At 42.1% G+C, this 25,002-nt stretch overlaps 1 protein-coding gene across 2 annotated transcripts; it reads left to right on the top strand.

Moving 5' to 3' along the window:
• Positions 1 to 148: 148 nt before the first annotated feature.
• On the top strand, positions 149 to 24,196 carry C1QTNF3 (C1q and TNF related 3). Of its 2 annotated transcripts, none has more exons than XM_050943831.1 (6): positions 149 to 366; positions 6,544 to 6,655; positions 12,314 to 12,468; positions 16,388 to 16,517; positions 18,312 to 18,411; positions 21,683 to 24,196. In XM_050943831.1, the coding sequence occupies exons 1-6, from the start codon at positions 283 to 285 to the stop codon at positions 21,840 to 21,842; spliced, it is 741 nt and encodes a 246-aa protein (XP_050799788.1). In that variant the 5' UTR covers positions 149 to 282; the 3' UTR covers positions 21,843 to 24,196. The 2 variants fall into 2 exon arrangements, with proteins under 2 accessions (XP_050799788.1, XP_050799786.1); XM_050943829.1 differs by having other exon boundaries at positions 149 to 576.
• Positions 24,197 to 25,002: the final 806 nt, after the last annotated feature.

Genomic DNA, 25,002 nt, shown 5'->3' with positions numbered 1-25,002 from the left:
ATGTAGTGGCCATTTCCAGCATACAAATCAATTTTCGTTGTGGTGAATAATGCTTGGTTTGTTTAAGGAGGCATGACTGATTTTGGATGAAGGATCCTGTCACTTTGGCATTTTCATGGTTTTATTTATTGCGCACAAACGTATAAAACTTGGTACTGGTCTAAGTGCCAAGCTTAACAGTGGAAATAGTGGAAAGGACCACATAACTACTGATGCAGTAAGCGGGCTTCTCCTTCTAAAAGACATTTTCCGGACTCTTGAGAAGTTGTTATTTTGAGTAACATGGGAGTGAAGGATTTCATCACCTGGCATCTGCTGGCTTTGTTTTTAATTCCATTTTGCCTGTGTCAAGATGAATACATGGAGGTGAGCAGAAGATCTAATAAAGCAGTGGCCAAAGTATTGCAAAGTCACCACCAGACTGGCCATAAAGGTTCCAGCAGCAGGGAAATTTTGAGACAGCGGAGTCAACTTATAGAGTCGACTATTGATGATGATAATAGCACTTCTACAGACCAAAAAGCCCAGAGACCAGAGGTAGATGATGTAGCACAGACTACCTCAGACAGAGTCCAGGTACTCTGAATTAATCTTCTAAGAACAACTTTGAAATCGGATTTTTTCTAAGATTATGAAATGATACATTTAAGTAAAGAGGTTTAGTAATGCTGCTTATTGGTCTGTATGCTACTGGGTTGCTTCACAGAATCTTTTAATGAATCGGTAGAGCAAGCGATGGGGTGGGGGCAGTGAGAACACAGACAGCAGCCCACTGTTCTGGTGAAACTTTGATTCTATGCAATCAGATATGGTGAGATACTGTTTCTCAATTATTGCAGAATATTTTTTTCTAGCAGACTAAGATTTTATAATCTATTTAGGACATTGTTTGCATGTGAAGAGAAATTATGAAATTGGTTAACAGATGATATTCTGAAGGATACTGTTCAACTGGGAGAAAAAAATCCCAGTTTACTTGAAATGTATGTATAGAAAAAATTTATCCTTTTGAGCTTGAGAAAATTCATTTAAAGCACTAGCAAATATTTGCAATGGATAGCCTCTAAGGTGGACTTTGTTTTGTTTTTAAATCCTGGTAGTAATACTGCATTTGAGAAATAAGTAGGTATGATATAACATACTATTGTGTATTTGCTGCCCTTTTTAGTGGGAAAAAAAGAACTGGAATTAATGCTTCTAAAATTGACTGTAGAGTTTGCTTTTTATTAGGAATCTCTTGTGCATTTTACATAGCATTTTATATAGTCTAGTCATTACCTCCGAGCAAAGGGAAAGTTACCTCACCTGGTCATATGTAAAATGCTGCAATCCAGATTTTTTTTTTTTTAAAAGGAAAAACGTTAAAGGGGACAAGATGAAGTTTTATTGAGCAGTAAACAAAATGGAAAGTTTTACATCTGCTCTGGGCTGGAGGTTTTGTGGTCTACTATGTTTTATAGTCAGTAACAAAATGAAAGTTTTATTTCCCCTACTGAATGCAAATCATTGTGTCTTTACATTTCAGTTGACTATTGTTTTTTTCAATCTCAACCCTGGATCCTGAATTTCCAAAAGCAGAAGGAGGCAGAAGTGGGATGGATAGTAATTGTTTCGTGACAAGTAGAAATGAGTTTTGATTTTAGGTAATTGAGATAGGGTCAAGGAACTGAAAGAGATTGAGATATGGCAAAACATGACAATAAATTCAAAATACAGTAACGACATTTCCTACAGTTAAATGGTTATACAGAACAGCATATAAACGTCCTTTGTTACAGAACATTAAATTGAACTTCCATACATAAACAGTATAATCAATGAGGGTATATTATAACAAGCCAGCTAGTGTTTGTGTGTTCCACTTCTTGCTATTGATGGAATACTACGCAACTGTATACCATAGACCCTATCCTGCTAATAATTAAAGAAGGTTCTCCTTTAGCTCAAGAGCTAGTGGCCTGTGCTTTAAGAATTGACTTTTAATTTATTTTTAGTAATATATAATTTAATACAAATTTGTTATACTTAACAAAAAAGGCCCAGTTCAGCCCTCTGACATATAATACCCTTGACGTCATTGGGGCTGCATGTATATCCAAGGATATTATTTGGCATCATGTATTTAGATGATCTTTACATTTACAGTAATGGAACTAATTATTAAGCAAGAGGGACTCAGCCAATTGGCACACAGTTGACTTGTCTGCAGGTCGTTCACGTCCACCATTCCTGTGTCTGGAAAATAATCTCTCATGGGCAATGATGCAATCCCAATTCTTGGCTCACTTAAAACTAGATCAAAGACTAGAAAATGTACAATAGGGGAAATTCAGCATAGAATGGCTGATTTAACATGTCTTTTCCATCCCTAGAGACTATGCATTCTCAGGTGGAGAGGCACAAGCTGCTTTTGGGTTCACTCAATTTTGGGCTGCTCCAAGGATCAGTATGACCCTCAGTAGAAAGCAGAACAGCCAGCAGCTGTTTTCCTTTGAGCTGCTTTGCCACCTGCAACAGCTGAGAATCCCTGTAGCTGCATATGCATTGCAGATGTCTTGCCCCTAGAATGCCCCCTATGTGTCCAGCTGTTTCATTCAATGACAATGCCAGGAGAATTCATCCCCCCAGATGTCTAAAGAGCTTGTGAGGTGACAAAGAGGGGCTAAAGAGAATAGGTAAGCCCCTCCCTATGCCGAATTTTCCACACTGCTGATAACATACGAGCTGCGTAGCATGATTTCCTCAAGCCCTGTAGCTGACAGTATGTATGGAACAGATATAGATACAATCTTCTTTCTGTTGCTACTTGATATAATTGGAGTGCACCTCGACATACTGGCTTTTTGCTTGTGTTTTTGGTTGTTTATTTATTTAGTTTATTTTGCCAGATGAGGTGAATCTAGAAGGAGCCGGAAGGACTTCCATGCAGAAGACCCCATCCTAGTGATGGAAGTGTGAACACAGGTTCAGGAACCAGCCAAAATCGGAGGAGAGGAGGTGGTCCTGGGGAATTAGCAGTGGATTGGAAAGATCCCAAGACATTTACTTTAAGGGCTTGGCATCAGGAGCCCTGCTGCACAGGGTGGGGCAGGGCTCCCCTCCCTCCTGGCCAATCAGGAAGAGCTCTCAGAAGGAGAGGCATATATATGCCACCTTCCCTCTCAGAACAGGACGTGTGCTGACAGAGGAAGGAAGGCAGACCCAGGAGGCTAAGCTTCTGCTGGAAAGAATAAAAGCTCCATAATCGGCAGGAGCATTGGATTTGAGTACAAGCTATGGGGTTGCTATGATGGATATTGTGTTTTGGATACTGACGACTATCCTGAATTACTTTGGGCTGCTGACCCATTTTCAGAGCTGATGATTATCCTGAAAAAGACTATATGGGGCTCCCAAAGCACTCTTAAGAGAGGGGACAGATCGAGGGTGCTGCAGAAACACCTCTGGCTACAAGAGGGAGCCAGGTGAAAGTTGTCCCCGCCCCACCCATGTACACCAGTTTGTCCCCCTTCTTATTCAGAACAGGACCCATGGTGGCAGGTATTTATTTAACTTCTTGTTTTGGATAGAGTAAAATAAAACCTTAACGAAAGCCAGAAAGAAATGGAAAAAGGTCTGTATCTCCAGTTATAATTGGTCTACAGGTTCAAATTAGAGGAATTTTATTGACTATTTAGCTGCCTTCTAAACTGATAGATTTCCTAGCTGTCAATCTAAGAATACTCAGGAGTATAATGTTCAGAGATCTAGCAAATATCTTCATTCTAACCGCTTGTCTGTCCCTGGAAATCTGTGTGACAGGTGATTTTCACAAGCTACTGAATTTAATTTTAGGAAAAAATTCCACACGTTTGCTATGCAATAGAATTTATAAGGACTTTGACAAATGGGTCTCAATGAATCTTCAGATCCCATTTCTAGGGTTAGAGAAAGTAGCTTTATTCATCATTCACATTTAAGTCTCATATCCCCAGATTTTTACTTTAAAACATATTCATTTACACAGAGCTCTGTGTTTCCTCAGATTAAGAAAACTTAACCTGAAAATTCTTTGTTTTGGGGACATTGAATATTAACACTCCTATGTCAAAAGATTTTTAAGTCTAATAGGACAAATCTTAGGTCAGAACTTGCCCAAGTACTCCACTGAAGTCAACAGGACAACTTTTAAGTCAGCATAGCAGGGTTTGGCCCACTTTAAATGTAATGTCCTGTTGAATTCTCTGAGAGATAATTATGTTGCATGAGGATATCAGCAATCTACTATCTCTCTTAAAGCTAGGCCCAGATCGCACACTTCCCTACAGAGCCCCGAGCCTGCAAGCAGCATCAGGAACCCCCCTAACTCCCAGCTCAAATTTAAAGCAACAGCTTGCCATTTTAACAGTTTTCAGTATACCACAATTCTCTCTCTATTCCTTGCCTCTCGGCTTCTTCTCTCTACTTCTGTCCTAAGACACGAGGCACTCATGGAGTGCTGAAAATGTGACAGAAGTTAGTCTTACCAGCCCCTTTTTTTCCTCTAACCTTGCTCTCTTTATCCTCTTCTCTACCCTGCCTTGTCCTTCTCAGGTATTTTGTATATTTTAATCCTATTGATTAAAATGATATGAGTTAGCCAATGACTCAGCGTTTTGTGGACTAGAACCAGGAAAACATACAGCCATAATTCCAAATGGCTCAGGAAGTTATATTTATCTATAGAGAAACCACCTTTTGCAGTACTGAAATGGAACCACCTCTTGCATGGCCATAGCAGAAGTTCAACACTGCACACTTACACGTAACTGTTGTTGACAGGAAGTGAAAAATACCATCTCCAACTGAAACTGAAGAGAATTTAGGTAAACAGACTGTAGTCATTCAACTTGAATTTCAGATACTGGCTCTAACACAACTAGTCTTATAAAAAAGGCCATAGAATCCTCAATGATTTCTAGTGTCAGAAGATCTTCAGATTCATGTGTCAGACAGCATCTTGCCTGCCCCCTGGCTCAATGCTAAGGGTTGATTCTGAACTGGGTCAGAGAGAAGAGTTCCACCTACCAAAGAATCACTTCCTAAAGTACCTTTTAAAAAATTCTTTACACGCTCACATCTAAATATTGACAAGAAGAGAATTAATAACCAACCAGCCATATAGGAAAAACTAAGGATTCTGGTGACATAAGTCAACTGAACCAAATTTGTGTCATTTGTCACTTCAATAACAGGATGGAATTTCTTTACGTTACCTCATTGCACATTCATTATTTTTCCAATATAGGATTAGTCTGTTTGGAGCTATTTAAAAAAAAAATTCTGATAGACTAGCAGAGAGGTTAGTGTGTTGAGATTACAAATGAGTTTTGCCCTATTTGGAACATCAGTGTCAAATGACAATGGGAATTGCCAGCTTTTTCTGGAGATGGTTGGGGAATTATGTGATTTTCAAAGTCACTTATTGAAGAACCTGACATGAGTGGGTTGCCAAGTCCACCAATTATTAGTGGATTTGGGCTCTTTTTTCCAAGGCTGCTATTCTTTCAAGTTGCAGATTGTGGGTTTAGGTCTTATTTTCCAGAAAGAAAAAGGAGGAGGTCAACTTCAATGAACTCATCAGAATCTTTGTAATTTTATTGAATCAATATAAATATTTATATGAGAACTCTTTGCAGTTATGAAATCTACTTCTGTGAATGTGAAGCCACTTGTGTATGCATAAAATAAATTGGAATTCCTTTGGGATGAAAAGCATTATAAAAATATACAGTGTTATCAAATTTTCTTATACAATAAATGTTGCTGCATATAATTCATGCTAAGTATATCTTTACTGATACATCATTACACAATATGTTATTCATATGATGAGTGCAAGATTTCCATCATGACACACGCACACACAGTATAACAAAATGCCCCAAATGTGTTTTTCCATTTGAGGTTTAGATTATCAGATGAGCCTGCATACTCTTGCAAATGCCTGACTCACATACTTGCAACCCCTTATTTATCCAGGCACATCCACTTTTCGTGCAGGAATTCAAGTTTGCACATGTGCACACAGTTTTGAAAATCCAGCCTCATATTGCTTCAGATTTAGCAAAGTCAGTTCTCCACATTGAAGACTAAGGCCCTGATTCTGCAGTTCTTTGCATACAGGCTAGCATGCCTGCACCGAGAGCCATGTAAGTCTGAGTATTCATGCAGGAATTGTAGTTTGCCTGCATACAGCAAAATACATGATTGGAGACCAAGTTTAAAAGTTCTACCACTTTTTAGTTACTTGATCTTATTTATTTAAGAATATTTTTTCAAGTGGGGAAACTGATAGAAAAATAATGTTATAACTTAAGAACAACTGAAAAAAATTCAAAACCAACTTCTTTAGAGAGAGACCAGGCATGGAAGATATCCGTCTCAAAGGAGAAATGTTCAGAAAGCTTGTGAGCATGTACAAGCAGGGGGCTATAGTGGAGACCCTGCTACCAGGATGCAGATATATGTATAGCAAATACACTCTATGAATGGTTAATTTAAAACCTATGTTTTTGCACTCAGCCCTCTCCAAGTGGACCTCAACATCCAGACTGCAGTAGCTGCTGCCGTGGAGAGTTTGGATTTCGAGGCTATCAAGGGCCACCGGGACCTCCAGGGCCTGCTGGGATGCCAGGTAAAAGTGTCACTCCGATGGATTTCTGATCAGGCTGACTGCAGATTGTGAGTGTGAAAACCAGAGATTGGCCCAAGCAAGCAACTGAGCTTGGATATGGATTTGGATCCAGATCCAAACTTTTCCATAAGCTGTGTGGGGATTTGGAGTCAGGTTTTATGTTCCAATCTAATCAAAACCAATTGCTAATTAAGTTAGTGGATCCATCATTAATGAAAGTGATGTGTTTCTTATCGCTCGTAGGCCAAATTCTGCTCTTTGTTGTCTGAGTGACACTTCCTCTGAAATTAAGGGGATGTGCCCTATGGTGGATATTGCTTTTGTTTTCTTTGTTTTGCAAATGATGATATGTAAATTTCCAAGACAGGAGCCATTTCTTCCCTAGATGTGCTGCAAACATTTACAGAGGAGACACACTTACACTCTATTCCCCCATGGAAAACTCACTTTTGTTCTTTCTTTCTTGTCTTTTTTAATGTCAAATAAAAACCAGTTTGACAGCCAGCATATGAATTCTCTTGGGCATAAAAAAACACAGCACTCTAGTAATGAGCAGAATTTGGTCCAGTGTTTTATGTGTGTGGGTATGAAAAGAGAGGGAGATATATGGAAGGGGAAAAGTGAACAGACAGAGGGTTTAGGTTTGCTTTAGCAATTATCTTCATTAAGATGATTTATAACACAGTTGTGGTACATATAGGATTGTGTCACAGTCTGGGTAGCTTGCCTCAACAGCCTGGCTTTTTTCGTTTTACTTATTCATTCACTACTTTCATTCTTTCTGTCTCTTTCTACACATCACTGACAGTAACTCTGGTTCTGGTATCCCTATTAAATATTTCTTTAAACAGACTGTTGATATTCTGGTGGTAGGAGTTTCCAGTAATGGTGAGGTGTGTGTTGTATGAAGTGTTTAAATAAGCAGCTTTGGCTGGCAAAAATGTAAAAAATAACATGTTACTTTGAAATTTGTTGGCATTAGCCTGTTGTAAATAAGATTTATTATGTGAATCATCCATCAACCCTTTACTCTATGTAAATACTGTATAACTCTACAGACATAGGGGAACTGTCATGGTGAGGCTTTTCACACAGAAACGTAACTTTGTATTTAGGGAAAGTAAAGTCATAAATATTTGGCAGCTTAGAAGATGGTACAATGTTTTGCATTATACCTCTCTCCCCCGCCCCACTGACCCCAAGTCAGTATACTGCAAATACATAGGATTGTATTTTGCAATATAGACCTATTTATGCCCTCGTCCAATGTGAAACTATAGCTTGGCCAATTTCAGTGCTGATTTACAATCACACCAGCTAGATCAATGTCCTTGCATGATATTAGCACAGAATCTATTTGGCTCCTGTGGGGGTTAGACCTATATAACTAAAAGAAGACTCTATAGCAGGGTATTGGCAACCTATGGCATGCGTGCCAAAGGCTGCACGCGAGCTGATTTTCAGTGGCACTCACGCTGCCCGGGTCCTGGCCGCTGGTCTGGGGGGCTCTGCATTTTAATTTAATTTTCAATGAAGCTTCTTAAACATTTTAAAAACCTTGTTTACTTTACATACAACAATAGTTTAGTTATACATTATAGACTTATAGAAAGAGACCTTCTAAAAATGTTAAAATGTATTACTGGCACGTGAAACCTTAAATAAGAGTGAATAAATGAAGACTCGGCACAGCACTTCTGAAAGGTTGCTGAACCCTGCTCTATAGGGTCAGACTCAGTGTTGACTTACAACACATCCTATGTGATCCTAACTGGAGTCACTGTAACTGTGCTGGTGTTTCACACAGCCTTATCCACTGTTATCACAGAACTACAAGCACAGAGATTTTTTTATAAGATGCATAAATCAGTTACATTCATTGGAAAAGGACAGTCCAGTTGTTTGGGTGTTATAGTGGGACTTGGAAGAACTAGATTCCAGTCTCTGTTCCATCAGGCTTCCTTTGTGACCTTGGGCACATCACTTAGCTATTCTGTGTTTTAGTTCTCCAGATGTAGAATGGGGATTTTAATATTTCCCTACCTCACAGAGGTGTCATGAGGATAATTATACTAAAGATCGTGATTCACTCAGATACTACAGCAGTGGTTTCCAAACTTTTGAGGGTCTTGCATCTCCCAGCCAAGGCAGGGAGTGAGACTGTGCCTTGGGGGAGCCTGGGAAGACACAGACAGGGTTAAGGGGACTGAGGTTGGGGCCGCAACTGGGGGTGGGATTGGGGCCAGGAGTGGGGCCATGGTCAAGGGCCGAGGCTGGGGGTGAGGGTGGGAGCAGAGCTGCAGCTGGGCTGTGGTGGGGTCCAGCAGCCAGGCCCGTGGCCTTGTGCAGCTCCGCTTCTGGCCTCACCCCCAGCCTCAGTCCCTGTTTGGGAACAGAGCTGCAGCCAGTGGCTAAGGCTGGAGGCTGGAGCGGGGCTGGGGACAGGACCAGGTGCAAGGCTGGGAGCCAGGGATGTGGGGGTGGGACCAGAGAAGAGCTTTTGACGGGGAGGGGGTGGGTGGCACTCCCTCCCTGCCCTGCATGGGAGCTGGTGTGGGAGCTACCGTACACCCCGGACATTCCTCCTTTCCCCCCTAAGGGGGTGGGTCCCATTGTTTGGGGACCTCTGTACTACAGCAGTGGGGCCATATAATTATCTTACTGATGTTAAAGGGTAATGCTATATGCAGTGTTGTTGTAGCCATGTTCATCCCAGACTATAAGGGAGACAAGGTGGATGAGGCTATATCTTTTACAGGACCAACTTATGTTGGTGAGAGACAAGCTCTAGAGCCACACAGAGCTCTTCTTCAGGTCTGGGAAAGGGACTCAGAGTGTCACAGCTAAATACAAGGTGGAACAGATTGTTTAGCCTAAGTAGTTGGGGGTTGGGAGGAGAAGGAGGAGAGGGAAAAGGGGTGGTGGTTTAATGAGTTATAGATTATTATAATAAACCATAAATTCAGCCCATGATTTTTAGTAGCTAGCACAATTATGAATTTAAGTTCCCAGGCTCATCATTTGAAGGTGGTGTGCAGGGGTCATGAATGCTGGTCTACAGGGTTCTCAGAAGCTAGTAAGTTCCAACCTGCCAGCCAGCAATGTACTAACAGGTGCCGGAATAGAAGCTGAACTCAGACAGAGGACTCCAGTCCTGGGATCTCATTAGTGGAACACATGCAGGTCTTGACTGGTTCATAGAATCATAGACTATCAGGGTTGGAAGGGGAGTGATCACGTCCCTCGATCTGCTGGCAGTGCCCCTACTTATACAGCCCAAAATGCTGTTAGCCTTCTTGGCAACAAGGGCACACTGATTCATACCCAGTTTCTCATCCACTGTAACCCCTAGGTCCTTTTCTGCAGAACTGCTGCCTAGCCATTCGGTCCCTAGTCTGTAACAGTGCGTAGGATTCTTCTGTCCTAAGTGCAGGACTCTGCACTTGTCCTTGTTGAACCTCATCACATTTCTTCTGGCTCAATCTTCTAATTTGTCTAGGCCCCTCTGTATCCTATCCCTACCCTCCAGCGTATCTACCACTCCAGTTTAGTGTCATCTGCAAACTTGCTGAGGATGCAGTGCACGCCATCCTCCAGATCATTAATGAAGATATTGAACAAAATCAGCCCCAGGACCGACCCTTGGGGCACTCCACTTGAAACCGGCTGCCAACTAGATACCCGTTGAGCCTGATGATCTAGCCAGCTTTCTATCCACCTTATAGTCCATTAATCCAATCCATACTGCTTTAACTTGCTGGCAAGAATACTGTGGGAGACTGTATCAAAAGCTTTGCTAAAGTCAAGGAATAACATGTCCACTGCTTTCCCTTCATCTACAGAGCCAGTTGTCTTGTCATAGTAGGCAATTAGGTTAATCAGGCATGACTTGCCATTGATGAATCCATGTTGACTATTCCTGATCACTTTCCTCTGCTCTAAGTGCTTCAGAATTGATTCCTTGAAGACCTGCTTCATGATTTTTCCAGGGACTGAGGTGAGGCTGACTGGCCTGTAGTTCTCCGGATCCTCCTCCTTCCCTTTTTTAAAGATGGGCACTACATTAGCCTTTTTCCAGTCATCCGGGACCTCTCTCGATCACCATGAGTTTTCAAAGATAATGGCCAACGGCTCCACAATCACATCTGCCAACTCCTTTAGCGCCCTTGGATGCAGCACATCTGGCCCCATGGACTTGTGCTCATCCAGCTTTTCTAAATAGTCCTGAACCACTTCTTTCTCCACAGAGGGCTGGTCACCTTCTCCCCATGCTGTGTTGCCCAGTGCAGTAGTCTGGGAGCTGACCAGTTCGTGAAGACAGAGGCAAAGAAAGCATTAAGTACAAAGAAAGCATTGAGTACATTAGTGACAGAGGATGTGGAAAAAGCTAGGTTGCCTCCCTCATTCAGTAAGGGGCCCACACTTTCCTTGACTTTCTTCTTGTTGCTATTCTATTTAAGCCAATGATAGGAACAGGAAGTTCTCCATGAACCTAGGTTTCCTCTGCCTAATCTGCTTCCTCAGCAATACCTGCTCCCACTGCCTGCCGCTGACTTCCAGGTAACCTGCCTCTGCCTGCCTCTGGACTGTCGGTTTTGCTCTCTGGCCTGTCTTGGACTCTGACCTCCTGGTATGTGATCTGGCCTGATTCCTGCTCTGATCATTACGTTAGATTGCCCATGTCCCAATTGTGAGAGCAGGTTTCCTTTTAGGATGAGGACGGCTAGGTCAGATATAGAGTGATTGCTTTGTGAAAAGCGTTCATCTACAGATATGGTGCTTTTGTCTTGCTTTCTTGTCAGTTGCCATAGATGGTTGCTCAGTAAACCAGCAATTTCTCAAGTAAATATTGGGAAGTATAGGATATTATTACAAATAGCAGTTACTGTCTATGTAACGGGGACTGTTATCATTTTGAAATTAAATCAGCGGAGTTTCATCTTGGATCCTTGGCCTTTTCCTACACTTATCTAAAGTAACATAAGCAGCTTTTTCAAACCTAACTAGAGAACCATAGACTGAAACATAGACAGAATTGGCTGCATTAGCTGGCCTGTAAAAAACTCCCCGAAGACCATCTAATTCTTTGCCCAAATCACTTTTGATTGTGCAGATGCATTAGATGGCTATTAAGCTGCTTTTCGGGGTTACTTTGAGGAAGAACACAGCCGTTCAAACAGCGAGTCTTTATTCAAAGGGAAAATCCAAACAAATCCAAACTGTTCAGTGGACTCAACTACCAAACCACCTTTACTTTTGAAAGCCCTGCAACACACTGTTCCCTAGCAGTCCCCAAGTCCTCTACTATTAAGAGCTAGCACTAAAATCAAGCAACAGCCTGAGAAGTCTGCATTTCATACACCGGCACCTAGGTCACATGATCCTTATTCCTTAAAGGTATTTGCACTTCCTTTTTTCAAGTCCTCGCCCAAAATCCTAAAATCTCTTAAATCCACCAAGTTAGCCCCGTAGCCATTTTTTATTCCTTGGTATCTAAACATGGGATTCCTTGGTATCTAAACATGGTATCTAAACTTATTATGCTGAAAAGAGGTTTTGTTACAGAGCGGGGGTGGGAAGGGAAGCACCTTGTCACAGATATGATTTGCGAGACAGAGAGAATATTTGAACTGACCAGAAAGCTTTGATTGTTTAAAGGAAATCATGGGAACAATGGAAATAATGGAGCACCTGGCAATGAAGGAGCCAAAGGTGACAAAGGAGACAAAGGGGATCTGGGACCAAGGGGAGACCGTGGCCATCACGGACCAAAAGGAGAGAAGGGTTACCCTGGGATTCCACCGGAGCTTCAGGTACAAAGTCTTTAGCATGCGTTTTACAGTATACCTTTCATTCCCCTCTCAAAGACAGCACCCAATGACCACAATACAGTTATAGATCAAGCCCACTTGTAACTGAACAACAAGAAGTATGGTGTGATATACACGCTGTTTGTCATTATTAAGAAACCTGTCCTGCAAGTATTGCCAGAGTCATCCTGGAAAAGTGTTGCCAGGTCATGATCTATCTTTATTGTAAAAAGCAAACAGAGATATGCCTTTTGGACAGAGGATAAACCCCTCCAACTGGAATAACTGTTTATTGCCAGTTTTCAGGTAATGTGCACATGCTAAAAGAACAGTAAATGACACAATCACATTTTTATTAACATGCAACAAATACATATTGGTGCACTTTCTGGTTCATGTTAAAAAAAAACAACCAAAACAAGGAGCACCAGGGTCCAGACTTTTACAGTTATTTAGGTGGCTACTCCAGTCAGTGTTTCAAGGCATAAGGAACAGATATTTAAAGACCTAAAGATGCAGTTATGACTCTAATGGGATTATCAAAAGCATCTGGGCACTTCTGAAAATCCCACTAAGCACCTATCGGCATCTTTAGGCACCTAAATAGTCCTAAAATTTGGCCCTACGTGACTTAGGGCTTGTCTACACTTACATTTTATAGCGCTGTAACTTGCTGGCTCAGGGGGGTGAAAAATCAACCCCCTGAGCACAGCAAGTCTGAGCACTTTAAAGCGCTAGTGTAAACAAGCTCCGAGCGCTGGGAGCCGCACTCCCAGCGCTCGCAGCTAATCCCCTCATGGAGGTGGATTATCAGGAGCGTTGGGACCACGTTTGCACTTCCAAGCGCTGCCTAGGGAGTGTTCCCGCGACAGTGCTTTGAAGTTTCCAGTGCTGCCATACCCTTAGAGGGCTAAGTTAATTTTCAAAAGTGCCTTAGGAGTCAGGGGCGGCTCCAGGCCCCAGCACGCCAAGCGCGTGCTTAGGGCGGCATGCCGCGGGGGGTGCTCTGCCGGTTGCCGGGAGGGCGGTAGGCGGCTCCGGTGGACCTCCCACAGGCATGCCTGCAGAGGGTCCGCTCGTCCTGCGGCTCCAGTGGACCTCCCGCAGGCGTGCCCGCGGGAGTCCACCAAAGCTGCGGGACCAGCGGACCGCGGGACCAGTAGACCCTCTGCAGGCATGCCTGCGGGAGGTCCATCAGAGCCGCCTGCTGCCCTCCCGGCAACCGGCAGAGCCCCCCCCATGGCATGCCACCCTGCTTGGGGTGACGAAATGTCTAGAGCCACCCCTGTTAGGAACTTGAGGGCCTGTGTATATGAAGAAGTGGCACGTGACAAGTTGAGGGGTAAACAATGGACCACCATGCCCTGCACTAACTGTGTGGACTCTGCTGCTGCACACTAAAAGTTCTTTAGGCACACTGATCTACTCCTGGAGTAGATCAAAATGCACTAGGAAACTTTTAGAGTGCAGTAGCAGAGTCCACACACGTAGTGGATGGCATGCTAGTCACTGTAGATTTACACCTCAGCTTGCTGCACACTAACTGACCATCTAAACAAGCCCTAAGTCTTGTTGAAAGTCAATGGGCCTTGGGGGCATAAGTACTTAAGTCATTTTGAAAATTGGACATAGCCGTCTAAATCACCTCAACCTTGCAGTGCTCAGAGGACCAATGCCAAAATTCCATTAAAAATCTGGGCCCAAGTGCCTTAAGAGCATCCATCATCTATAAGATCCAGTATCACCAACACTGTTTCCTGCAGCATGGCCAGCACAAGCCTGCACAACTGAAGGGACTAAGTAGAATATACAAAAGGAACCTAGACGCAAACATTCCTTAACTTTTGGGGGGGAAAAGTAGTTTGAGTTTACAGACCCAAACTTTGTAATCTGGGCCCATCTTTAATTCAAAGTTATGGTTCCACAACGACCATAACTCAGTTAAGTTTTTGCATATGCATAAAAGAAATGAAAACGAACAGCAAATACACTAGTACAAATTGCTACATATGTGCAGTGTGGTGGCAATAACTTTTTAATTTCCTGTTATTAAATTCTCAGTCATAATGTTGCATCAAGATAGAGTTCTTATACTGAATAAAATGCAGCTTGAAAATGTTTCCAAAACTAATTGGTATTTATAATACAGCAAAATAGCTGGAGAATGCTTACAAAGATCATTAGCTGGGAGGAATTTTATGGTAGAATGATTTGAAAAACATCTTTCTTACAATTATTTTCCTTCTGGGTAATTTTCTAACTTTGAAGTTAGCTATCAGAACTGTTACCAATGTATATGTTCTGGTGGTAATTGAAAACATTGCTGAATAACTGAATATCATGCCATCAGTTTTTAAGTAGAATTTCCCCATTGCTTGTAACAAATTGTTTTGCTTAAAAAGCATCAGCCCAATATAGCCTATAGTTTCTAAAACTAGATTATGCTTTGGAATGTTGGAGGGGTAGGGAGAGAAGGGGAAAATGTTCCCATGTATAAAGCTTTTAAAACCAGGACTATTTAAAAAGAGAATGAATCTATTTCTGATCTGCTATATTGAAACGAGACAAGGTGGATGAAAGGCATTATTCTTTACTTTTCTGGTTAGCTCCAGGAGAACAGATTAGAGCTGATTAGAATTTCAAATGGCATTTGGACAAAAATTAATCCATTGCATAAAATATCACTCTGTAACTACTTCACATCAACACATTAACTTAGCTGAGTTCACTTTTACCAGCTTTCCCATCTATCAAATGCATGTGGGAAAAGGGAAATCAGCTCAAACTGAACTTCTTTGAATTTCTGGTGGGGGCTTAGGATTTCAGTCACTGGATCTGAACCTACTCCTGTGATTTTGATTCTTTGATTCTGAAGGGGTCTTTTTTCTGGTTCTAATTCAGATGTTCTCATGAAAACAGCCTTTCCTATGAGACTTAATGCTAATAATAAATACTTAGTGCTTATCTATATGTCTCAAAGCACTTCACAGAAGTTAAGTGTTTTGCCTAGCAAGTTTGTGGCCTTCTAGGACCCAGGTCTCCTGACCCTCAGTCCTATGCCCTGTCCACTGTCCCAAGCTGCCTTGAGATCACAGAAACTAAGAGAGGGCACATTTCCCTGCGTAGGCAAAATAGTCATTTTCTAGTATCTTGTCCAGCGTAGTTTGAAACGTCCCAAATGAGGGGACATCCACCACTTCCCTTAAAACATTCTTCCACAGCCTAATATATCTCTCTGTCAAGAAGTTTCTCAATCTAAATTTCCCCTTTTCTTAGTTTCATCCCATGATGTTCATCCAGGCAGCCTGAGCTAGCATGGCAAAGGAAGCTGGAGCAGGTGGCAGAGGATGAAGAATGTTGAACCTTGGACAGTGCAGCTTGAAAGGCCCTAATCATATGGCCTCAGAATTGCTTAAGTCATTTCTGATTGGTAGCTGGAAAAACACAATAACATGTATGGGATTTACTGAGCCTTATTTACAGCTAACGTTGAGTTAAAAGCAGTAACTGAATTAAATGGATTTGAGGAACCTATGCAAGCCAATGTTATCATGTTTATGCTAAAATACCATATATTACGTTATAACTTTTCTATCATATCACTCTAAGCTTTTAAAGTAAAAGTGAAATCGAAAACTAAGGCCTTAACCTGCAAACATTTACCCATATGGTGTGCTTAACTTTATATACACACACATGAATAGTTCCATTGAAGTTAAGGAGCCTAGTCCTCCTGCAATTTGATTCAATAGGAGTTTTGTTACTGGGGTTTAACGGCAGTTGGATTAGACCCTAAAAGAACATCTCTGTGAGGAAAATAAATATACTGCACATGTCAGAAAAAAACCTGTAGATCGTGTTTTTATATTCATCCTTTTCCTGCTTGTTAACCACTGGTTAAATCAGACGTATATTTTTATAGATCGCATTCATGGCTTCTATGGCAACCCATTTCAGCAATCAGAACAGTGGGATAATCTTCAGTAGTGTTGAAACCAATGTTGGAAACTTCTTTGATGTTATGACTGGTAGATTTGGTGCCCCAGTGAATGGTGAGTATTTATAAAGCAAAATAGTGTAAATTTCTGTCTGAAAAAGTGTCAGTCAGATGTTGATTAAAAGAAAGATCTGGTCCCATTAAAATTAAAGGAAGTTTAGCTATTGACTTCACTAGGACTAGAATTTAACTTCAAGTACTCTTGGCTTTGCCTCAGTTTGGGGAAGTTAGGAGTTCAAGACAAAGCTGAGGGAACTTTAAGTAGTAATTTTTCAAATAGGAGCAACTGTTATCTGTCTTCATTGTGGTTCAAATCTTTGAGGTGAGTTTTTAAAACATGACTTTGGAGTTTATACACGGGGGAAAATTTATCGTCGTAGAGACTGGTGATGTCCTTTTATCTACAGAACAAGTAGAGCATGGGAGGTGGCAGTGCAAATTCTAGCACACTGTCCTGGGAAGGTGCAACACCCCTGCTCTAGAGGGACGATTTTTAAGAATAAGCACATAATTTGCTCTCTGTGCCTGGTTCTCATTTGCACTGTGGCATGGTCTACATACACAAGCTGTACTGCTTTAACTATACTTTAAAGTGGGCACAAATCACATTTCCACTCATTGTAAACTCCTTTACACAGCCAGAGCTGCAAAAAGTGGCTGTAACGTACATGAGAATCCAGCCCTCTGGACCTGTTTTCGCACTGATCCTACAGACGCTTACGCACATGTGTAACTTTACTCATAACAGTGTCCCCTAGAGGTTAATGGAGCTAGTCATGTGAGCGAAGTTATGCACCAACTTAAGTGTTTGCAGGATCAGATCCTTAATCCTGAACTTCTTATCTACAACCATACAGTGATGTCAGTCATAGTGGGCTCCTGTAGATACCTGCCTCCCTTGCGAGTGGAAGGAGATCACATGTGCAAATCGCAAGAATATGGGAATGAATATTAACTGATGATAGTGAGTCAGGAATTATTTCTAACGAAGGTATGATGAAGAATTTGAAATTACTTTGGGTCATTTTGCCACTTCCTTCAGATTGATGAGTGAAAACAAAATTCACTCTGCAGGACAGTATACACATGGAATTTACCACCCACACTGACACATGGAAATCATGGCTAACTTTTCCATGTCAGGCCTAAGATTCTGCAGCAATCTCTGCCCAGGCTGAGAGCTCTGCCTAGACAGAACTCACAGCAGGATTGGGACCATAGTCTCTAAAGTACAGTACTTTATTTTCCAGGCCCTGTCGTTTATTATTGTGTTTTGTTATTTATATCAAAATAGCACCCACAATATAGCTAGATACTTTCCAACACAGCAAAAGATACAATCCTGGCCCTGAAGAGCTAACATCTAAAGAAGACAAAGGGTGAGTGAAAGGGACACAGTGTACAAACAAAGTGATCAGGGTGATTAGTGCCATGTGTCATGTGTGTCTACATTTTTTAAAACATATGTTGTGGAGACTGTGTTAAGAGGGGAAAGCAATGAGTTGGTAGGAGCAAGGAAGCAGGAAAGAGAAGGGAATGGGGGAGGTCATTGGACTGGATGTTTTAGTCATTTCCTTCTCAGTCTGGGAGGGAAGGCTCTGCCATTTTTAAGTAAATGTATTTATTTGGAACTTGACTTCAGTGATCCCCTTTGCTCAGTGGAGAATCAGGTGACTGAATCAAATCTAGGTCTGGCTAAAGTCAAAGGGAAAACTCCCAGTGACTTCACTGAGGCCTGGGTCTGGCAAAATCTCCTCCTGTTTTTAACCAACAAACCCCTCTGCGGAATGTACCCTAGCACCTACCTATGTAAAACACACATGCATGTTGGCATTGATATCTTTTTCAGGGGTGTATTTCTTCACCTTCAGCATGATGAAACATGAGGATGTGGAGGAAGTGTACGTGTACCTCATGCACAATGGAAATACAGTTTTCAGTTTATATAGGTAAGTCGAGAGATGTGTGCTCTTCACCATGCTGGACAGATTTGCATGGATGTTGGTTCTTACTACACATTTTGGAGGGAATGTGGTAGTATGAAACACATCAGAAAGAAACTGCCTGTGGAACGTTTGCCTTCCTAGATTCCTAGTTGTGTGTCATTACTAGAGATGTGCCTGAGACTAAAATTCAGTCTTGGTTAGAATTTCCCCACCAATGGGGAAGGGGCTAGTGATTTTGTCACATACACAGAGCCCTGGTAGAGGTCTTCTTTGGCTGGACACTCCCCAGGCTGTTGTTTGGAATCCGCCTCACTGGGCCCCTAGTACTTTAAGCCTCTTGAGTCTGAACAGAGTCCAGACAGTGCCCCTTCCTGGGAGAGTCTAGGCTAATTCTTGGGGTGCAATTCCTCTGTTTAGCACCCCCTCTGAGAGCAGAATCCCCAAAGTCCAACTGCCTAACTCTTGGGATCAGTGGTGACCCTTCAGGCTTCATGTAGCACACCCACTTTCAGAAGGGCAGCCATGTGGGTGCTTTGGGTTTACAGTTTAACTCTTCAGGGGCACACGATAGCAAAAGCAAACACACACACGCAGACTTCACAGAGGATTCTAAACACCAATACTCTTTACTTAGCAGTATGGGGGATAGGGGAAGCAAGCACATCTGTACTCATCTCCCTGCCTCAGGGGAGGCCTCACCAATTGTGGAGAATTCTTTGGCCTTAGTGGAGTCCTTTGCTGTACTAGGATCCTCCTTCAGAAGCTCACGGATTCTCTTCAGGATCCTTTTCCTCAATATGGGTCAGTTAGTTTTCTCTCACTTTGGCTGGTCTCTTATTTAAACAGCATACTCCAGGTACAAAAGCATGCTCCTCTCTCCTGCCCCAAGCTTTCTATATGTCTCTCTGAGGCCTCATGTTTATATGTCACCTACAAACACCTGGTTTCTTTATTCTGCTGAGGGGTACTTTCCTGCTTCAGCCAAGCCCTTTGTTCAAGGCATTTCCACCAGAATAGGCAACCACGAAGATTTAATGTCTGACTGTTGTCCCTGGTCTGGCAGAGACTGCTACAGTCCCTATCTGCAAATGGTGAATTCCACAGCCAGAATTTATACATTGTACATAGATTCTCCAGAAGGTCACAGTTTTGATCTGGAATTTTGATCTAATGGTAACAGATTAAAATAACAATATTCATCACCAGTTGATTCTGATGCATGTATAGTACAGGCCATCTAAATGACAGCCTTACTGAATGTTACAATAAAGCAAGTCATACTAAAGAGAGATGAAGTTTCAGCTACAGTGCTATGGATTAGTAAGAAGGTAAGTGCTGCACATGATGTCATTGTGTCACAGGGTGGCTCGGTCACTACTTGGTGTGCCACATTGCCTGGCCTCTTTCTTGGGCTCTTAACCACAGACACACACCAGCTTGTTACCCTTTCAGCATCTGTGTATTTGTTCTTCCCTTGCAAAGTATAACAGAGCATATTGCAGACTTATAGCAGGAGGAGACTTCCATGCAGCTTTTTCTCCTTAGCCGAGCCTCACCCTCTGAGCTTCCTCCTCCTTATATCCTCCCAATTACTGAGTCAATTGCCTCATTAACCCGACAATTGCCACCCCAGGGTCAGTAATCCTCAGCAGAAACTGATTAATTGACTCTGCACCAACCTCAGTGACCAGGATGCTGTTAATCGTGTCCTGTCACACATTTCAGAGCATTTATCTCAACTACTCAGATTTTGAAGTTTTTATTTGACTCATGCGACTGGGAACGTAAGCCCTTGGCTAAATCCAAAAGAACAGACTTTGAGCTCAGTCACTTGTTCATCATATGGTTCAGAATTTGTAGATAGCTGGATATGTGCAGGAGTGGCGCTAGGGTTTCTCGCGCCCTACGCGCACGGCCATTTCGCTGCCCACTGCTCTGATCCCGCAGCTCCGGTGGAGCTGCCGCAGTCATTTCTGCAGAGGGTCCGTTGGTCCGTGGCTCTGGTGGAGCTGCCGCAGGCATGCCTGCGGGCGGTCCACCGGAGCTGCGCCAGCAGCCGACCGTCCGCAGGCCTGACTGCAGCAGCTCCACCGGAGCCGCGGGAGCAGCCAACCATCCACAGGCCTGACTGCTGCAGCTCCACCAGAGCCGCGGACCAGCGGATCCTCCGCAGGCATGCCTGCGGCAGGTCAACTGGAGCCGCCTGCCACCCCCACCCAGCAAAATGCCGCCCCCTCAATAATATTGGCGCCGTAGGCGATTGCCTAGGCTGCCTAAATGGTAGCACCGGCCCTGGATATGTGAGAAATCTGGGGATCCATTTGTGATGCTTCCCAAGCATACCGAGGGTTGTGAGTCACCTTATTACCCCTCTACCTCCAGTTAGAAGAAGATTTTCTTGTGCTGAACTGAATGTCAGCTCCCAGACACTGCCGGATTGTTAGCCACCCAAATAATCTCCTTGGGGCTCTGCCAGCCCTTACATTGTCTTGCAGGTTAACAATAAGTGCACCTCAATCCCTGAGCCCTCTTTCTATTGTAGCCACCCCTTTAACCACTGGACATTCACAGAAATTACCAGGTAAGCTGTCCCCAAAGGAACAGTGCACCCACCAGTTTAATTCAACTGAGGATCTGCTTCAGTGTAACATAAAAGCACTGAGACATACTTATAGTGAAAGCAATAAATTATTTATTAAATAAATTTAAATTAAAATGCAGAGCCCCACGGACCGGTGGCCAGGACCCTGGCAGTGTGAGTGCCACTGAAAATCAGTTTGTGTGCCGCCTTTGGCACGCGTGCCATAGGTTGCCTACCCCTGGATTAGTCTTTTGCAGAACTAGCTGGTTTTCAGTCAAACCAGGATCCAAGCACTCATGAACCTTCTCTTCTCTTTCCAGACTTTCCTTAGTGAATGAGTGCCAAAATGTCACACTGCATTCTATTTATATTCTTCAAGGTTCATTTCTCCCCCTGCCCCCCAAGACAAATGCCAGTATCTCCCCTTTTCCCTGTTTACTCTGTGCTTAGATTTGGCTTTCATGGTGTTGGCCTACAGTGCTTAATTTACATAGCCAACTGGGAGACAATTGAATAAACGTCTTCTGTCTGACTCAACACCTGCCTGTCAACCCTGCCTTGATTTACAATTTAAAACGTAATACACTAAGCAAAACAATGTGTTTTTTAGGCTTAGCATTTTCTTTTCGGTGACTTACTTGACCATTGTTGACAAAAGAAAAGCTTAACTCTTTGTAAAATATTCATTTTTAGCTATGAATCAAAAGGAAAAGCCGACACATCAGGAAACAGTGCAGTGCTAAAACTTGCCAAGGGGGATGAAGTTTGGCTGCGAATGGGGAATGGAGCACTCCATGGAGATCATCAGCGTTTCTCCACCTTTGCTGGGTTTCTTCTTTTTGAAACAAAGTAAAAAAAAAAAAAAAAAAAAAAAAAAGTGCATTTTTAGGCAGCTTTTTTTTCAAGCTGTTTGGTTTTTTTTCCTGGTCTGTGGCATAACGTTTCAACATGGTAGGAGCAGGAAAGCTTATCCTGATGCATTGCGTTAGTATTCATGTCTCGGAGGTGTTGAACACATTGGGTAAATGACATAGATGCTATTTCTCTGAAGGTACATTGTCACCTGAGTTGCACCTAATGGACCGTTACATGTTTCTATTGGGGGAGCCAAAAAACAAAACATCCCCCCCAATAAAAAAAAAAGTGGAAAAAAGGGAGAAAAGGTTTTACAGAAATGATTTAGAAAGTAGTTTGGGCAGTTTGACCCACATTTGGGGTATAGATAGATTTAGTTCAGTACGTCAGGAACTGTACAATCCTTACTGCATAGTCCTTTATTCATTCATTTATTCAGTCCTCCATGGAAACTGGCTGTGAATAACTGAGTTGGCTCAGCTTCAGGTGATAGGGGATTTAGAGGAACAGGCTATAGAAAAACTTTTACAAATAGAAAAAATGTGAAAAAAAAAGGTATTTAGGGATTCAGGTGATTGCCCCACCCTCTTGAACCTTTTTAAGATGATCTTGGTGACTTTAGTATAGATTTCTAGTATGAATTTACCTGCTTCAGGAAAAAAATGCAATGGTCGGATTTCTTAGCTTAAGAGCAGCTCAAGGCAGAGGTTCTTTGGCCTATGTTATGCTGGAGGTAAGACTAGATCAGCAGTTCTCAACCAGGGATCCAGCCAGGGCCCCCTGTGGGGCCACAAGCAGGTTTCTGGGCATCTGCCAAGCAGGGCCAGCATTAGACTCATTGGGGCCCAGGACAGAAAGCTGAAGCTGTGCTGTGCAGGGCTGAAGCCCAGGGCCCTAAGACTCACCACCCAGGGCTGAAGCGAAGCCCGAGCAACTTAGCTTCATGGGGTCTGCTGCGTGTGTGGCCTCAGGCAGTTGCCCTACTTGATACCCCCTAATGTCAGCCCTGGCTTTTATATGCAGAAAAACAGCTGTTGTGGCACAGGTGGACTGTGGAGTTTTTGTAGCATGCTGGGGAGACCCTCAGAGAGAAAAAGACTGAGAACTCCTAAATGATCATAATGGTCCTTTCTGGCCTTCTAATCTGTGAAACCTGGTACAGCAGGGTACTAGATTTCAGGACGGGGCATATTGCCAGAGATGTTTGGAATGCACCATGAGCTGGAGAAGCAGGTATCTCATGGAGCTCTTAAAAGGATGTACATTTTAATACCCTCAGGTTTACTTACCATTTTCCTCACAGTCTTTTCTGGAAGTTATGCCTCAAGGATCCAGTATTTCAGGAAAGACATTGCGGTATGGCAAACAAGTAGCTACACTAGTACAGTATTTAGCTGATAAATTGAAACTTTAGCTGGTTCACTAGACCTGGCCACACTAAGCCTGGCTCTGGCCATTTTTGTTATTCCACAGTCTTCATAAACATTAACATTTGTCCTCCATTCTTCAAGTTTGCATTACCTGAAATCCTGTGTTACCCTTAACTTTTATTTTAAAACTTACTAGCAGTTCCAAACGGGCTAACGTAATAATGATGTCTAAATACATAGTTTTTCTGCATGTTCCAGCTCTTCTCCCACATTGATGAAAGGGTAAGCATCTTAACTGGTGATTTGCAATAGATGAAAGGCGCCACTAATATATAGCAAGCAGGTGGGATTAGCATGAGTGTAAATTCTGAATCCTAGCAATATTTCTTAGAATAGGATAGTGATTACCAATACCAGTACAATAGATTAATGAATTTAAAATTTGACTTCTATATTTAAATCACCTTGTACTCATTCCTAGTCTATGTAAACTACCTTTTTAAAATGGGAAAATATTTTGATACTTGAACAATAAGATCGTCATGATTTTTATTTTTGTGCATCAGTGATAAAATATGGATTTTAATTAATTATCATCTAATAACTTTAGGTTTTGTCTGTGTATTTAGCGCAGTGTTGTACCAAGAAGAGTTTTCAGAATCTAAAACCATGTTATTTTAAGATAGTATTTTGGTAATATTTTGGCATGCCTTAAAATTTTAAAAAATCATACCACAAAATCATATTAATCTTATTCTTTTGGAATAAGTATATTAGGCACATGTGATATATGGCTACATCCATTAACTCTATTGGGATGAAAATCCTTTGTGTTTGTTGAAAATTCTGTTTCTGGTTGTGTTAAGAACATTTGCTTACTTTGTTATACACACATTTACCTAATAAAGACTAATAGTCACAAAATTATAATGGATTATTTATATCTATATTTACTATGTTACATGAAAACAGCCTAAGTACATTAACCTTTAGGAGATAACATATATTCTCAGTACATTCTCCTAAGCATTCATTTAACTTGTGGACTGCCCAAAGGCAGTGTTAAGGGTCAAGACAAGTTTAAATACCCAAAGCCTGATTCTCCATTACCCTGCATTCTGTACAGTTGTATACACCCGTGAAAAGTGAATGCAAAATAGGTTTAAAACTATGGGTGTGATACTCATTTACATCAAAAAGAACAGGAATATTTGTGGCACCTTAGACACTAACACATTTATTTGGGCATAAGCTTTTGTGGGCTACAGCCCACTTCATTGGATGCATGCAGTGGAAAATACAGACGGAAGATATATAGATAGATAGATATAGATATATACAGAGAAAATGAAACAATGGGTGTTACCATACACACTGTAACAAGAGTGATCAGTTAAGGTGAGCTATTACCAGCAGGAGAGAGAGAAACTTTTTGTAGTGGTAATCAAAATGGTCCATTTGCAGCAGTTTTGACAGGAAGGTGTGAGGAACAGTATGGGGGAAGGGGGGAATAAACATGAGGAAATAGTTTAACTCACCTTAACTGATCACTTTCGTTAGTGTTATCTGTTATCAGGCCTCTCTCAGTCTTCTTTTCTCTAAAGTAAACGTCCATTTTTTTTAACCATTTCTCATAGGACAAGTTTTCTAAAACTTTGATCATTTTGGTTGCACTCCTGTGGACTCCTCTCTATTTAGCCCACACCTTTCTTAAAGTGTGATGCCCAAAACTGGATACAATACTCCAGCTGATTCCCCATCAGTGCCAAGTAGAACAGGACAGTTACC

This window comes from Gopherus flavomarginatus, chromosome 3, assembly GCF_025201925.1.
Source record: "Gopherus flavomarginatus isolate rGopFla2 chromosome 3, rGopFla2.mat.asm, whole genome shotgun sequence".
Taxonomy (NCBI): Eukaryota; Metazoa; Chordata; order Testudines; family Testudinidae; genus Gopherus; species Gopherus flavomarginatus.
The sequence above is the reverse complement of the archived record's forward strand: the minus strand, read 5'-3'. Positions and strand labels throughout refer to the sequence as shown.

What these genes read in the sequence shown, in the direction of transcription:
- C1QTNF3 (XM_050943829.1), top strand. Translation starts at nt 283, where the DNA reads ATGGGAGTGAAGGATTTCATCACCTGGCATCTGCTGGCTTTGTTTTTA. An exon ending in GGATTCCACCGGAGCTTCAG is followed by an intron (nt 12,469 to 16,387) that starts GTACAAAGTCTT and finishes ATATTTTTATAG; the next exon opens with ATCGCATTCATGGCTTCTAT. An exon ending in ACAGTTTTCAGTTTATATAG is followed by an intron (nt 18,412 to 21,682) that starts GTAAGTCGAGAG and finishes ATTCATTTTTAG; the next exon opens with CTATGAATCAAAAGGAAAAG.